General features: G+C 40.4%; 1 protein-coding gene across 7 annotated transcripts in view; it reads right to left on the bottom strand.

Annotated features, from left to right (window-relative positions):
• The window catches only part of CCSER2 (coiled-coil serine rich protein 2), a 410,112-nt gene that overhangs the window by 232,134 nt on the left and 161,168 nt on the right, over nt 1-16,810 (bottom strand). Inside the window, exons 11-12 of one of the 7 annotated variants that reach the window (XM_068258340.1) lie at nt 12,906-12,990; nt 3,247-3,286 (exon numbers count right to left, since the gene is read on the bottom strand). The exons of 5 other annotated variants lie outside the window; for them this stretch is intronic. In XM_068258340.1, coding sequence (XP_068114441.1) covers nt 3,247-3,286; nt 12,906-12,990 — 125 coding nt within the window. The remainder of the gene's footprint in view (nt 1-3,246; nt 3,287-12,905; nt 12,991-16,810) is intronic. One more of the 7 variants, XM_068258339.1, reaches the window with a different exon arrangement.

The following is a 16,810-nucleotide window of genomic DNA, read 5'->3' as shown; positions in this document are numbered from 1 at the left end:
ATAGCACAAGTGTCCCCCAAATAACGAATGTATACAGCAGGTGTTTCTCCACAAAACATATATTACTGTAGTATAAAGTAGTGAAAGGATAAAGGGTGAAGGCTAGTGGCATGCAACATCCAACAAGTGACGACTAGTGGTAGGTAGCAGAAGGTGACAAGGCCAATTGATATTATCTATTTAAAGTAACTACAGGTTTGTCTTTTGGTTTGCACTGCGGAGGGTAACTGAGTCTGCAGCTACTGAGAGGAGATTTGCGCTGTGAATCTGCACTCTTGATTTAAATAATTACTCTTTACAACTTACTTATTATATTTGAAAAATGTTATGGTTTTCCCATGTTTGACATTACTTCAGTACATAATGCACCTTTTAAACAAGGTTCATGCAACTTTAGACTCAATCCCTAAGTATTCTTGGAGTCCTGCAGGCTTGGAGGCACATTTTCATAAATTTTGCCTTCACTTGAAATATCTTAGCCCCTCCTGTTATACATAAATCAATGAGAATACACTTATTGGTAGATGTAGTGTTTTCATTGGTTAAGTGAAGGTCGTTCTTGAAGAAACTTAAAGGAAACAAAAAAAGAGCCAGTGATGGTGTAATAAGTAAACCAGTATAGGGAGTAGCAAACCTCAAACTAAATACAAAGTTCCACTGTCTTAAGAGACTACCACAACTCTGTGTACTGTATATAAAAAACCTGTCCACACTAAGATCTGTGCAGTGGACATCACAGGTAGTCACAATCCGAAGGAATAGTAAAAACTCAGGTATAATATAAGGCTAGGTATAATAGTATATGGAGGCACCATAATAATCTAAAATGTCTAAGAACAGGAGTAAGGATAGCAGACTCACTTCCTCCAAGGATGACCACAGCTAGGTCAAAGGTTACAAATGGCACAATCCACTTCTTCAGGGCAACTTACAAGAGTTGAATACAAGCAGAGCACCTCCATGATCAGAAGCAAGTCCACTGACTCCTTTTAGATCAGTTTTTAGATATTTTTTATTACATAATTCTAAAAAAAAAAAAAATATCCTAGCCATGTCTGATGTTACCCTTATTAAATCAGTTCCTTTGTATGAATCAGATGTCCTGGCAGAAACTTTTCACTGCAGCTTTGAAAAGATTTAAACCAATGAGTGGCCCGTCTGCTTGAATCTCCATAACTAAAAATGTCACTTTCTTTCTTGTTAAAAAAAAAAAGTCACTTTCTAAAGTTACGTATTCATAATAGATTCAACTTGGCCATGGTGGCTGATAAAGATCATCTCGTCAGCCAATGTAGAGTAGGTGCCCATACACTCGTCAGATTGGCAGCAGACAGATAAGAAATGCATCTGATGATCTATCTGATGCGTTTTTAGAACATTTTTTACCAGGATAGAATTCCAACAGATTTCAGTTTGAAATCTGTTGAAATTCGATCTGATGGCATTTTTTTGCCATCAGATTTCCATTAAGGCCAATGCAAACTGATAAGCAATCTCATCAGATCGACCTAAATTTTCCACCCTGCTAGTTCGATGGAAATCCATCGAAATCGATCGAAATCGGCCGTCGATCGGTCGATCGGCCAACCGATTTGCGATCGATCGATCGACCGCGATCGATCGATCGTCCAGAAAATCGGCTGAGTGTATGGGCTGCTTTAATCCTGCACGTGTACAAGGCTGCCCCAATGTCTCCTAATGATATTGGCATGCCTGATCTTTAACGATCTGCAAGCGCATTGTTCTTCCTACTCACCCCGCCCACAGAAAGTTGCTTTGTCTTCAGCACTCGTCAACCCTCCGCCCCCCTCTATAGGAACAGATGCGTCACTAACCTGCAAACTAATGCAGCATTTGTAAAGCATTGGGTCTTTCATGTGAGGGATCTGGTCCAGAGCTCTGTCAGGCAACAGTAACCTTATATGTGTACGCAGCTTAAAGCACACCTGAGGTGAGAGGAATATGGAAGCTGACATATTTATTTCCTTTTAAAATATGCAAATTACCTGCTGCCTTGCTGATTATCTGCCTCTACTACTTTCAGTCATACACCCTGAACAAGCATGCTGAATAGTGATGATCGCAGTCTGCTAATTAACAAGAAATTTTGCCTAATTTTTAGCAGTTACGGCCATACATAATTACGATTTAGACATCCAATTGATTTTGCATAATCCAATTTCACGTAGTTAGGTAATTTTTTTGTGTAATTCTGTGCTGACTTTAGCGGTTAATAGCAAAGCTCACTTACATGCAACCAAAATTGCCATGTATATAAAGAGGAATAGTGGAAACAAGTCAAAAATGTCTAAAAAAAAAAAAAAAACAATTTAAAAATGCAAAGGAAAAATGGTTTAAAAAACATTTTCCCTTTGCATTTTCAAAATCCATCATCTCAAAAAGGAATAGGTCTTTTAAAAAATTGTTCCCACTATTCCCGTTAACATACAAAACAATTTTGGTAATGATAGCATGTATGGCGCATGCTTGTTTCAGGTATGTGATCCAGACACGATTGAAGCCAGAAAGATCAACAGGACTGCCAGGTAACTGGTATTGCTTATAAGGAAACACATAAGTCAGCCTCCATGTCCCTTTCACTTCAAGTTCCCTTTAAGGAATTGACCCTTTACATGTATTCTGCCATAACCATTTGGAAATTGAAAGTCTAAAGGTATACTGTACACACCTGATAGATGTCACCCCGACGGGGATCAGGACCTGATCCTTCAGGCAACATCGGTGGGCCGAGGCTGTGTAGACACATGGTCATCCTGCATGGCTAAGTATGTATTCTGTTACAATGTGGGAGGGCAGAGCGAGCACAAAGCTATAGTTTGTTGCTTGGTCGAATAGATCCACCTAGCAAAATGCCGCAGAGGCGGTTGTTATCGACCGCAGCAGGCGACTTTTATCTAGCGTGACTACTGTCTTCGAAGTTAAACTACCATCAGAAATAAGTCAAGAAGATTTAGATGCACTTTTACTTACTAATGTAGTCTACAAAAAGGTCCTTGTATAGGTTCACAGATGCATAAAATGTTTGTGTAGTCAAGAAAATAAAGTATACACAAAACCATTCACAAAAAAACATCAAAAAGGACAAAAGTCCATTTTGTAAAAAAAAAAAAAACTTGGCACTGTTGCATGCAAGACAATATGGAACGTGCAACATGCAGGAGGTGCTGGTTCCATACAAACAAGAGATAAGCAAAACATGGGTAGAAATCTGAAATTGTACTATACCACGCTTTATCGTAGAAGTAATGGACTAACTCCTCAAATCCTTTCCAATGGTAAATGGGGAAGCAGCGACAGAGAGACAAGGACAGGTGGTATAAGAGTAGCACATACAACAGTGACTAGGGCTGGAACAATACAGAAAGTTCCCTATTCAATCAATTTCATTGCTCAATGTTTTTTACAACCCAGGTTCCAATAACTTTGGAACACTGTGTAAAATGTCAATAGAAACAAAATGCAATGTATTACAAGCATTTAAATCCTGCATTTAACTGAAAACTTAAATAAAATGTTATTGTATAATAAAAGCTATATGCTTACACTGAATTTTAAGCCAGCAACAGATTCCAAAAAAATTAAGAGAGGGATGCAGTCCTGTCCTGGACTCAGAGAATATGGAGAAATCTCTGTATTATAGGAATAAGGTCTATACCGCATAGTTGTGACCTATGGGCCCTTGGGTGGCACTGCATTAACCTCCCTGCCGTTATAAAAAATTGCTGCGCACGGCAGGGAGGGTGTTTTTTTGGCTTTTTTTTTTTTTTTGTAGCATGTAGCTAGCCTAGCGCTAGCTACATGCTTCCCCCCTCCCTGCGGCGTCCCCCCGAATGCGCCGATCGCCGCCGGCGCATTAACCCATCCGGAAATCCCGTTCTGAACGGGATTTCCAGGAGGGCTTCCCCCGTCGCCATGGCGACGGGCGCGATGACGTCATCGACGTCGTGACGTCAGAGGGAGTCCCGAACCACCCCTCGACGCTGCCTGGCACTGATTGGCCAGGCAGCGCACGGGTCTCGGGGGGGGGGGCACCCTCTGATGCGGCGGGTTGCGGCGAATCGGCGCGGAGCGGCGGCGATCGTAAGTTACACGCAGCTAGCAAAGTGCTAGCTGCGTGTAACAAAAAAAAAATTATGCAAATCGGCCCAGCAGGGCCTGAGGAATCCTCCGCAGCAGGTTACCCCGAGCTGAGCTCGGGATAACCGGCAGGGAGGTTAAAAAGAGTCAAGTGCCATCTTTCAGTCAAGCACCGCGGACGATCAGAATTTTTCTGAAATATATGTAGCTTCTGGCATCGTCAACGGTGGCAAATGGTCTATCCCCCGAGAGCTCAAACTCGACAACAAATCAATGGCAAAAAGTCACTTTTCTGTGCAGGCACAAAAAAGCGATTGGCCCAGACAAAATGAGCCACTTGCAGCCAGCTGTATGCACCGACCCTACACATATGGGAAAAAATACATGAAAAAAACCTACAGTTATGTGTGTGTGTTTAATTTAACTATCCATATGTATTTTAAGAGAAGACACTTACAAGCCACATCTGCACATATTACAATATGGCTCTAAGGTAAATGAGTCCTACACTTCAGACCTGTTACCCGCTGAAAACATTTGGCACATTATAAAACAAACAACAAGTATCGGGACCATGGCACTGTATGTTTATCCCACATACCAGAAATAAACTTTTTGAATTGCTGGCATCCAAATCAAAATAAGCATCAACTAAAAATTTTAACATTTCTCAGTTTCAAAAATCACTATTTCTTTTGTACAATTTTCAATTTAATATAGTGTTCACATGATTGGCAAATTGTCGCATTCTGTTTTTCTTTCCATTTTAAATCGCCTCCCAACTTTTTAGAAATGGAGTCACATCTGTTGCAAATGTAAAAAAGCGGGAGGAAAAAAGGAATAAAAGAAAATTTGAGAAATTCCACGGAAAGTAAAGCTCTGTTCACTGAAGAGGATCTTAACTGTTCGCCTGCATTACAAACAAAAAGAGGTTCTGAAATGCAGTTATGCGATTGGAAGCTATCCTAAAAAATGGTTTAAACAAGTTAAGAAAAATAACATCAAAGTTTTCAAACTGGTTGACAAGTAAATAAATTACTCCTGGGCCCTGAGTTAATTCATTCTCTAAGCAGTGCTTCTGGACAAATTAATAAGGTTGCATTGCTTCACAAAGCAAACCATCAAAATTTTTATATGAAAGGCAATTAGAATACTTGCCAAAAATAAGTGGCTAGCAATTGCTTTTAAATGGAAGGGGTTTCTTGTTGACATACAACTCTGAACTTTCACATTTAACAAATATATTTCCACATAGCCTCAAGAAGATAGTTCAGATCTCACCTGCAACTATAGCGCAAGTCAAAAATAAACTAAGGGTGCATAAATACATACATACATACATCAAAGTTTTATGGGCCAATGGCAGGCCCACTTCCATATGGCATGAGGGTCAACAGATTTTGGCATACTGGCACCCACATTTCATTGTGGCTTAATTACTGTGACTGGTGTAAAAGAAGACTTAATCTTTGTTTTACATAAAAAACACATCAAGGGTGTACCTAGCTTCATTTGTGCAGATATTATTTAGAAAATGCCCATAGCTGTTGTGGACACTAAAGGATTATATCTCTCTCTGCTGTTGCCATGGCAAACCTTTTGGTACCCCGGACTTCCACAATGGGATGATGTCACGTTCCCAGAAACTTGACAGAGAGGGAAACTAGTTTGTACTAAATGGAGGGGAAGCTGTGCAGAAAAAAAAGCCATATGTGAAATTAAGTTAAACGACAACTATCAATGTTGATATCTTTTCTCCTAACTGATTTAATACATGAAAGATAAAAGACTGGCAAAAGAATGTGGCATTTGGAGTGAAAAAGTTCCATCTTCACTAGCAGTACCAGCTAATTGTTTCCCTGTCAGGCCCCCAATGTATGACAGAATAGTCCACTTCTGAAGGTGACACTTTTTTGAAGCATTGTGTGCGTGGCCACATGTAATCAATGTTACCCCCTCCAGCAGCAGCCAAAAGCTGCTCGACCACTGCACCAAGCCTGTGTGAGAAATTGGAGACCACTGAGAACATTAAACCTCTGCCTCCATCAGCATACAGAAGGCTGTTTGTCGTTGCTATAGCAACGACAGGCTGCCAATGAGCGCATTCCCTCCCTTCTGCATGAACAGAGAGGCTGTCCCTCACTACTCACACAGTCTTGGTTCCGTAGTCTTGTGGCTGTTGGCCGCTGCTGGAGGGGGGAACAGTAATTAGATACAGCCACACACACAATTCTTCAAATAATGCCGTCACCTCAGGAAGTGGAACATTCTGCTGTCCGAAGCTGTCAGTGGGCGACAGGGAAACAACTGGCAGGTGCTGCTAGTGAAGAGGGAACTTTTCTCTAGCAGCACCTGCCAGTTGCATCTTTTCTACTCCAAACGCAACATTCGTTTGCTAGTCTTTATCCTTCATGTATTAAATCAGTTAGGGAAAAAAACATTAACATTGACAGTTGTCACATATACCGTAGCTTTTTTTTAACGTTGATCTTATGCTTGGTTTGTGCTTTGACATGAGCGGTCAACTGTGGGACCTTATATAGACAGGTGTGCCTTTCTGACTCAGATTGAGCTGCAGAAACATCTCAAGGGTGATAAAAAACAAAACAGGATGCGCCTGTGTTCAATTTTGAGCTTCATGGCAAAGGCTGTGAATACTTATATACATGTGGCAATCTATTGTGGAGTATGCCAATAAATTATTTGTTTCATTGACAGTTTCTAGTGTCTGCTTATAGGAGGTAAGTCCACCACTGCCTCCCAAGCAATTTTTAAAATTTTAAAGCCTGTTTTTATTCTTTTGGCGCCTCTGTTCTTCTTGGTTTTGCATCCACCCTTGGTCCCCCTTTTTTTACGATCTACAGAGAGCGACTTCTTATTCCTGAGTGGGGTCAGGACAATCTCCCCACCTGCCTTTACAGTGGTTGCCTTGGAGGTAACCCTGGTTTGTGAGTATATAATCTTGTACTCTTTTCTTATTCCACATTTCCAATACATACTACACTATATCGGGCTCTCAGTTTCATTTCTTTACTTATATACATGTGTTTTCTCATTTTCTCATTTTTGGAGGAATCCTCTCACAAAATATCAAAGGGGGGATTAAAACAGCAGCTCAAACAGCTGATAAGCTGCCTCCTACTGCACAATGGTATGTGCTGATTTGGCGTCAGCTAATTTCCTCTGCCAACGCGACTCATCTCTAACTAAGGGTAATGTAATATTGAAATAGACTTTTATTCTGCCACAATATATGTGTTAATGCTACACTTGCACATATTTTATATTAAATGATATTATAACCAGTTATTTAACCATAGTGCCCCTTTAACTCTGATGGGGAAAAAATGGCACTAAGAAAATGTAAAGTAGTTTTTGCTATTTTCAGTGTCTCTGAATACAGCCAAATGTCCACTGGGCTATGCTATAGCCACAATTAGTATTGTAGTCTATATGGCACCCAAGTTTCCTAGCGGGCGCTCAAATTTCCAGACGCAGAACAGTGTGCTTACTGCTTTTATGCTGTGCTAGCCTCATCCCTACAATCAGTAATTAAAATTAGCCAAATCATAACAGTGACAAACTTGCACCAATCGGACGGTTCTCTTTTCTATTTTACTAGCAGATTAAAAAACATTAAAGGCATGAACAGGACAGCTGAAAAATATGCCGTTTCTATACTTTTTTCATTTTTAAGCTGGAGAAGAGCAGTTAAAAAAAAAAAAAATATATAATATATATATACATATATGCTTCTCACCTAAAATTTGCTATTTGAAATATAAGTATTAGCTAAGCAAATTAAAGAAGTCAGGAATACAAAGCAGATATCAGGATAACGTGAACTTTCTAATCCTGATGTGCTTTATTCACTGTGAGTCCCTGGGTTTCTATCCTTCCCTGCATTCACATCTGTACTGCACATATACTCTGTCAATGACACACTATGCGTTGACGCACTGACTAGGATAAGGACAACAGTCTAACAGTGGTTACTGGCAGCAGCTATATTTTCTACCACGACCCTTTTTTCTTTAATACAAATCATTTTACAACCTTATAGGTCTTGCTTTAAAAAAATGCATCCCTCAAAATGGCAACTTTTTGTAAAATTCCTGGTGCTTGTTTTTTTCCATCCTGGACTGGTATTTATAAAGAAATAAGTCTATGATATTTGCCTTAATTTGAGCTTGATATATAAATATTCACAATGGGCACAGAAAACAAAAGCAAATAAACATCACATATTATTGCTAGTTTTGATTTTGAAAAATGTTTAAGAGCTAAAGTGGTTCTTTTGTATTTGTTAGAGACGTTCATGAGTAATTTGTATACAGTTACAACACAGTAGCAAACTTACCATTCCAGTGTGTGGAAAAAACAAACACACTCTGCTTAGGAGATAAAACAGGGCAAAATGCAGACCACATAACTGCTGGCATGCCATTAAATGCACATGGACTGTTAGCACAAGACAAAGGTGACACATGCGTCAAATGTTACTGTGCAATAATACAAACAAGGGGATATGGAAGATAAAGTCACCCTGCTTCTGTTTTTTACTTTCTTCTTCAGAGCCCTTTCTTTTCATTGGCCTTAGACTGTTGACTCATAAACGTATATTGGAAATTCCAAGACAAAAGAGTTATGTATTCTGTGTAAGGAAACTAATGCTGTTACTATTATTACCCTTTATCGGATAAGATAATGTAAAGGACTAACTGCCTATTCACATTACTACAGCTGTGTATATATGATTATAGTGAGTCATTCAGCTTACACTAAAGCACTTGAAGGTCAATACTAGAGGGGGTGCGCTTTATAAAAAAAAAAAAAGTGATCTGCTAGATCTTCACTTTAATTGCATACTATGTTATTGCATATTGTGTGCTTAATTTATTAAAAAACAAAACAAAACAAAAAAAGCATTTTTTTAACAGCAGCAATCAATCTGCGGTTCCACTCATTTGGATGGAGCCTTCAAATGGGAACAGATCACTCCCTGGCACGGACTTCTATTGTGGCCCTGGATGGTGACTTTTTTTTTTTTCAAATGGTAATTTGTGTCAAAAGATTAAAGGGGCACTTTGGTGAAAATTATGCTGTTCCATTATCCCCACCATCAGTGATTTAATATGGACAGCATAAATGTCACCATAGAGTTTGTGTAAAAAAAAAAATGCTCCTAATGCCAGGTACACAATGAAATTTTTTGACAGATTTACTGTCAGATCGATGGATTCCAACATGTCCAATCTGATTTTCGAACGATTTTTCTAATAATTTTTCATAGAAGTGAATGGAAAATCAATCAGAAATCAAATCATGTTGGAAAAAATTGATCTGCCAAGAAATCTGTCAGAAAACTGCATCATGTGTATCTAGCATAACACCCCTCTACTCCTTTACACAGCTGAGCTGGGATATTAGTAATGATTAAGCATGGGACTGCTCTCTGCTAAGGCTAGGTCCTCACTTGTCATGCACAGATCGGATACGTTTGAAACAGATACGGTTTGGTGAAAAAAAATTCCTCCGTTTTTATTATGTTTTGTGTAATTGTAGCATACGTTTCCAGTCCGTGACTGGAACTGGAGGGGAAGCAGCCAGGACGGGGGTGACAGCGGTCAGTCGTCCCCTTACCTGGGGCCCCTGTCCCCGCTACCCTCCAGCTATTAGCACAAAAGTTGTTAAAATGTTAAGGCAGCGAGCAGGGACGCTTACCTTCTTTCCTTGTGTTCCCTCGCTCGGCGCTTGACTTCCTGCAATGTCGCCCTTTATACTTCAGAGGGTGCCATTGCAGGAAGTGACGCGGTGAGCAGAGGAAGTAGGAAGAGAAGGTAGGCTTCCCCGCTCGCTGCCTTAACATTTTAACACATTTTGCAAAATAGCTGGAGGGGGAGTGGGGACGGGGGACCCAGATGAGAGAGGGGAACCCCTTCCTTGCCAACTGCTGCCACCCCCGTCCTGGTTGCTACCCCCTCCAGCATGGCGGCCCACTTCCCACCCACAGGCTGACACAGAAAACGTATCCGTTTCTGTGTCCAAAGCTGCCTGTGTAGAGGGGGATCTGTATTCCTATTGCCTGCCACTACCCCTCCATGTATCCGGATCCATGTTAAAATCCTGCAAATCCGGACCGTCCGTTCAGGTTTTCAAAATGGATCCCCCTGAAAGCAGACAGATCCGTTTTTTTTTTGATTGAAGATGCCTAATATTGTTAACATTGGTATTTTGTGGCTCCGTTTTTGATCTGGGCCAAAAAAAAGAGCCACAGATATATTTTTAATACAAGTATGAACCTACTCTAGTGCTGGGAATACACGTTACAATTTTTGCGGAGAATCGTTCCGATAGATGCCTTCGATGATAAAATTGATTCTGTTCTGCTCGATTTCTCATAGAAGTGAATGGAAAAAAAAATACGAAAAATGGAACGTGTATTCCCAGTATAAGACACTGTAAACAGCTGATTAGAACGCGGGTGGCTCACACACACTACAGTGCCGCTATTGTATTCCCATGTCACTAGCTAAATAAATAAACAGACTGCTAAGTAACTATTTAGCAGCCTGTTTATTTATTTACTTAGCTAGTTAACATATGAAAAGCAACAACACAGGGCTCTGTAGTGTGTGAGCCAGCCGTTTATAATCAGCTGTTTAGAGATGAAATGCTGGGAATACACGGTTCGTTTCTGCCCTCGATTGTTTTTGCCGCTCGATTCAGCTCTCGATTCTCTTATCTTCTGCTCGTTTTTTGTATCTTTTTCCATTCACTTCTATCAGAAAACAATCGGCCAAAGAATCGAAAGTGAGATCGGACATGTCGGAAAGTCTATCGAACCATCTTATCAGCTTAAAAACCGTGTAAACCGTGTATTCCCAGCATAAGTCGCTTTCTTATCACTAAGATCAGCTGTGTAGGGGATTAGAGGGGTGTTAGAAGCAATTTTTTTTTATCACAAACTCTATGGTGAAATGTATGCTGTCCAAATTAAATAACTGATGTGGGGATAATGGAACAGCATAATTTGCCATAGTGTCCCTTTAACAGGTGTTTGAAAACACACCCTCTTCTTCTACACTGTTCCCTTGGAGTCAGAGTTTTCCGTTTTCAAAGTGGAGAATGCCATCTAGCCAACTATAAGTGACTATGCTGAATGCTCTGTATAAATAAAACAACTGTCCCTTGTTGATAACTAGCAGGAAGAGCGGCAATTATGGGAACTTGTCGATCATCATTATTATAAATATGGCAGGCCGCAGAGAACTACTGCTACCAATAGGCACAGGATTTCTAGAAGAAATGCTAACACATGATCTAAAAATGTAAAAAAACAACAGATGTGCAAGTGAAAGGAGACTGTATCGGTTAGTATCTAACAGATAGTGCAACTTCCCTTTCATGAAGTGCAATTACAGTAAATAAAAATCTAGTGCATTTTATTGTAGCAGCATAACTTTTTCCCTGGTGCCATTTTCTAAACTGGTAAGACAAAACTTCAGATTTTCACTGGTATACTCAAAATGTATTTTGCTCCCTGAGCCAAGCAACAAGAGAATTAAAACCTGGTCTCTCCCGGCACTAGAGTGGTGGCTCTTCCTATTGGCTGACTCCTTTGCCTGTCCATTTAACTTTTCCATGTGGTCAGAGCCTTAGTGAATTGACATTTGACAAGAAGTTCAGTACAATCAACTATTTTTTAATTTTCCGAATATGGTAAGGCTTTGTGAATTGAAGCCATAGTGTGTGCCAGGACGGAGCCTTCACACCTGAAGATTTCTGGTTAGTATTTTCATCTGTTGTCCTACTGGAACTCTGCACTTTTCTTTATTTTAAATGTTTTAAAGCTGGAATTTTGGGTTGTGGACTGCAAGTGTGAACAGATTCTATTAGGATCCTACATAGGATCCATGGACTATCTGTTGCGATCCCAAAAAATAGTTTTGTGTTGCAGTGTGAACTGATCCTAAGGCCCCATTCACACTTGAAAGTGCAAAACGCCGGCGATTGCTGCCGGCGTTTTGCAGGAGTGATTTTTCTGCAATTTCACACTGAAAAATCACTAGACACTGCAGCGATTTTCCGCGATCGCGTTTAACGCTTCTATAGCACTGAAACACTATCGCCGAAAAATCGCCTGAAAATGGTGCAAGCTACGCATTTGCCGATTTGCGTTAATCGCCAGCGATTAACGCAAATCACCAAAGTAAGAACGGGCCCATAGGGTTTTATAGCACCAGCACTTTAAAAAGCACAAGCGCTTGAGCATTCTGCCGAAATCGCCGGCAAAACGCTCTAGTGTGAATGGGGCCTAAAGCTACAAGCAGAACATCAGCAACAGCATTATAGGAGCAACACAAACAGCTGCTATACGACTGGTTTCTGGGATTTCAAAAAAAGATGTCTGATTATAGCCATGTCCTAGTGAGTATGCAATGCATCCTCCATTTCCCTTAACCTAGGGCTAACGTTTACCGCTGGGAGGAGTTATTCTTTAACTAATGCTGGAAGTCTATAGGCCATAGAAAAGAAAGCTCACTGAAAAGTAACAGCAATGCAGGATAAAACTGACAAATTGGTCTTGATATGAGGCATGTTGAAAACTGGTTGTGCAGCAGACTTCACATATTTTTGATGTTTAAGCTGTAGTGAGCAAATAAGTAAAGCGTTTTTGTTAAGGCAGGTTGCTGTATGTCTGTATACTATGAAGCATTTGGGCAGGGTGCTAGTGGAGAGGTGGTGCATGCACATTAGCAGACATAGAGGGTCAGAAGGGATGAGTGAGAGGAGCACAGACTCACTCTGTCTGCGGTGCGGTGGACCAGTCCGAGGACTTCCCTGGTATGGGCCCTGCCAGGGAGAGAAGGAAGGAGCAGAATACCCACTCTGTGCAGAAAAAAGAGGGGAGATTGGACAATAAAAAGTAGGAAAAGAGGGAGGAAAAAAAGCCACAGAAAAGCCACATAATCATCTTGCATCTAAGGGAGGGAGTCCCTTAGAGGAAAATTCCTCAAAAAACCCTCCCAAAACATTCCTTGCTGAGACTTCTGCCAATATAACAAACGCCCTGAGCTGTGTAACACTCGCTGGTCAAACAGAACTACAGATCGAGAAATACATAGAACAAATTCAAATATAATGGTTAGGATAAAGGATCAGAACAAGTTCTAACTGCAGTGAACATGACAATGGAAACAACCACAGTATGTATGATTAACAAGTGATAAGCAGAAAGAATAGATGAAGAAAGCCACATGATACCGTTAGCACAGGGATGTATGATAGCCATTTTGCAGAATGAAGAAGCTACCACAAATACTGTATGTTCCATGCGCGAGTAGAGAAAGGTGAGCTGTAATGTAAGGTAAATGTAAGGTAATGTAATGTAAGTCCACTTCAAGAGAAACTATAGCTCATTAATTGTTGTACGGTTATTCAATTACTGTGTCTATAAATACCACCGTTCCAGAAGTTTCTGATCATATTTGAAATGCACAATGTTAGACTCTCCCTTGGGTAGCTATAAGGCAGACTGTGTTGAAGTAGAACTTCAGGCAAAATTCCTTTTTTGTAATAACAATGTTACCCTCATGATACCATTTATTTCATAACCATTAGTGCAGAATGTAATGCTTGAACTACTTGTCATCGCTATTTGTTTTATGTGCCTTAAGTTTAGTTCCAAACCTCCCTGAAGAAAGAATTGGGTGTTGAGCAGACCCCCTGGAAATTTAGGCTACAACTTAATCTTTATTGCTGCATATAAAGCTGCTGAAGACACCCAATGATGCCCATCCAGTTGATTCCCCTGCGCGCACTTCTGTTTGCCATTAGTTGTCCTTGAGAAAGAGACCCGTTGTTGTCTGAAAACATTGGAATATGTTATAAGAAGCAAGAAAGGTAATATCCTATAACTGGAGTGCCAACCATTCACTCTGATTACATATTGGTTGTCCAGTATCCATTGGTCTGAGCACCCAGGAACCATTGGGCCCCTATCCTATGGTTTACATCACCCAACCCACCCATATTTGACCTTTGGAAAGTTACTCTAAACCGTTATTATATTTTAATCAGCGATTTGGTGCCATACATACATAAGCAGTCAAAATGGCTAAACAGATATAGAACTACAGATGGTAAAAAAAGTACTGTTATACACTGACAAAGAACAAGATTATTAACACTGAGTTCATTGCTTTCACTTGCGCATACAATTCTAGCTTCACTTTAATGGGACACTGCAATATTATTAGAATTTTACCATGTAGAGGCAGCAGAGAAACATACATTTAATTGATGAAAGCAATTTGTTAGCTCAGTGTGTGGACTGACATTAGCATTGCACTGAGAGCAAAGCTAATAAGACTTAAAATAAAATCCCAGTAACATTTCATTCTGGGAGTATCTGATCTGTGAAATCTGCTTCCAAGAGAACAGCTGACCAGAGAACTAGAAAATCCATGTCAACTTAAATTGGTTCTTTCATATTATAGATACACTCAGATTCTACTCACTCAAACTGGCAGCTCATTTGTTAGATAAATGTGAAGCAGCAAGGTAAATATGTGCACAGAGACGCCTATCACTAGAGCGCTAAGCCAGCACAGACTGCTAAAAAGCCAGACAGTCCACTGATCTCTAGTGAGAGCTCTAGATGTTGGGAGAATCCTGCCTTACTAAAGTTACTGTATTACAAGAAATGTACACAGATACATCACTTTGTATTCTTAAATGATCAGACTTTTCATTAAAGACTGACACAGAGAGTATCAGCTGCAAAGAAGATGGAGGCACTACTGATAATATATGACCCATTACATGCATTCTACCCTAGAAGGAACCATGTAGTTGGTGTAGGTAGCTGCAGTAATATAGCCGTACGCTGTGAGCACCCACTATATTAGCAGTACTAACGCCAGCACTGTACCAAACATTGCGCAATTAGAGCAACACGCAATGTTAAAACGCAAGTATTAAGCTGGTAACCCACACTGTGCAAAGTGTGCTAATTGCAGAAACTGCGGTACAGTGCTGGAGTTAGTACTGCTAAAATTGTCGTGCACTGCCTACGCACAGAAATATTATTGCAACTTAGTGCATCAAATCCTATATATGGAGTGAGTAGAGCTGTGCACAATTTAGTAAGGACATGTTAAAGCTACATAAACAGATATAGCTGGCTGTAGGGCTTTCCACTGAACACAGGGAATCCAGCGCAGGAGATTTGGGAACAGCCGGCGCCACCATAAACCGTAATAGGAATTATGGCTATATCGGCGCACAGTGAGTAACTTCGGCGCCTTCAGAAGACAGAGCTGAAGTTACTTTTAAAACACTGTAATTCGGCCGCCAGCAATAGCTGGAAGCCGAATTAAATCGTTCCCCACCATCCAAGTGGACCTGGAGGAGGAATAGTAATTAACGCCACTGGGACTTGTGCAGCAGGATAAGCCATATATTGGCTGTTTCCTGCGCCCATGTTTGCCGGCGGTGATTTCCTTTGTACGCCTTTCCACCTATCCACAGATATCTACAACTGAAAAAAATTGGTTATGCTGGAGGTGTTGATCTGTTAGTTTCCTGTACATGTGAGCTAATACTCTATTTTTTTTGTATGTTTGTTTAACCTACCCTGTGAGCTCTTCACACAGGTCTTAAAGAGGAACGTTAACCCAAGATTGAGCTTCATCCTAATCTGTAGCTGGTACCCCCCCCCCCCCTTCCTTCGACAAATCTTTACCTTTTCTTGAATAGATCTTCAGGGACACCTGTATGGCTGATATGGTGGTGAAACTACTCCCACAGTGTGATGTCAGGGCCATGGTCCTGACAGTTTGCTATCTGTAAACCTTGTTGCATTGTGGGAAATAATGGATTCTTCCAACTGCCACGCAAGCAATATCTCCCTCTGTGCGTAGAACTCTCAGTAACATACATTTCGCACAGATCACCTGACACAACTAAAGATGTCACCACCACTGATAAATTTCAGAACGTAAATCAGGGAAAGGAAAGATTTTACAGTGGGAAAACGATGACAAAATAATTTATAAATAAATATTTTAAAAATAAGCAATTTTATGCATTATGATATTTTCACTACAGTTCCTCTTGTGAACTACTACTTCTGGTTTTTGCTTTGGTTATTATGTGCCGTAACACAGGGGAAATTTTGTGGTGATCCTTTTCTACTGTGAGCCACACCCAGTATGTTCACTCTCAAGTCACATCTATTCAGGCATGAACACAGTGTGGTTGCACTGTGCTCATGCATAGTACTATGCAATTACGTCCTTAATTAACATGGGGACCACAGAATGAAACCCAGCCTGGCTTTGTCACTTGCGGTAGGGCTTCGAATGTATCTATGGATATGTGTTTATGTTGGAGGTGATGTTTATTTGTTGCCTTGGTTTGTGTAAGCAAGGAAAAACCCCAGTATTTTGTTATGAACAGATTCATAACTGTAAAATAATCATGTGACTTTCGGAAACAACCCTTTTTTTTCCCAGTGTCTTCCCAGTGTGCACAAAAGCCTTTATAGACAGATGAGTTCTCTTTCAAAACTACTGTCTAAACTCTTTGCAGACTTGAGGATAAACCAGGAACATTATGAATGTGTCCTTTCAAAAAGATTATGGCAAGCATAAATAACCTACTCTGCCAATCAGATCTTTGTTTTTTAATGCATCCACCTGCTGTA

The sequence above is a fragment of the Hyperolius riggenbachi genome, chromosome 10 (assembly GCF_040937935.1).
Source record: "Hyperolius riggenbachi isolate aHypRig1 chromosome 10, aHypRig1.pri, whole genome shotgun sequence".
NCBI classification, from domain to species: domain Eukaryota; kingdom Metazoa; phylum Chordata; class Amphibia; order Anura; family Hyperoliidae; genus Hyperolius; species Hyperolius riggenbachi.
This window is presented reverse-complemented; position numbering and strand designations above follow the sequence as displayed.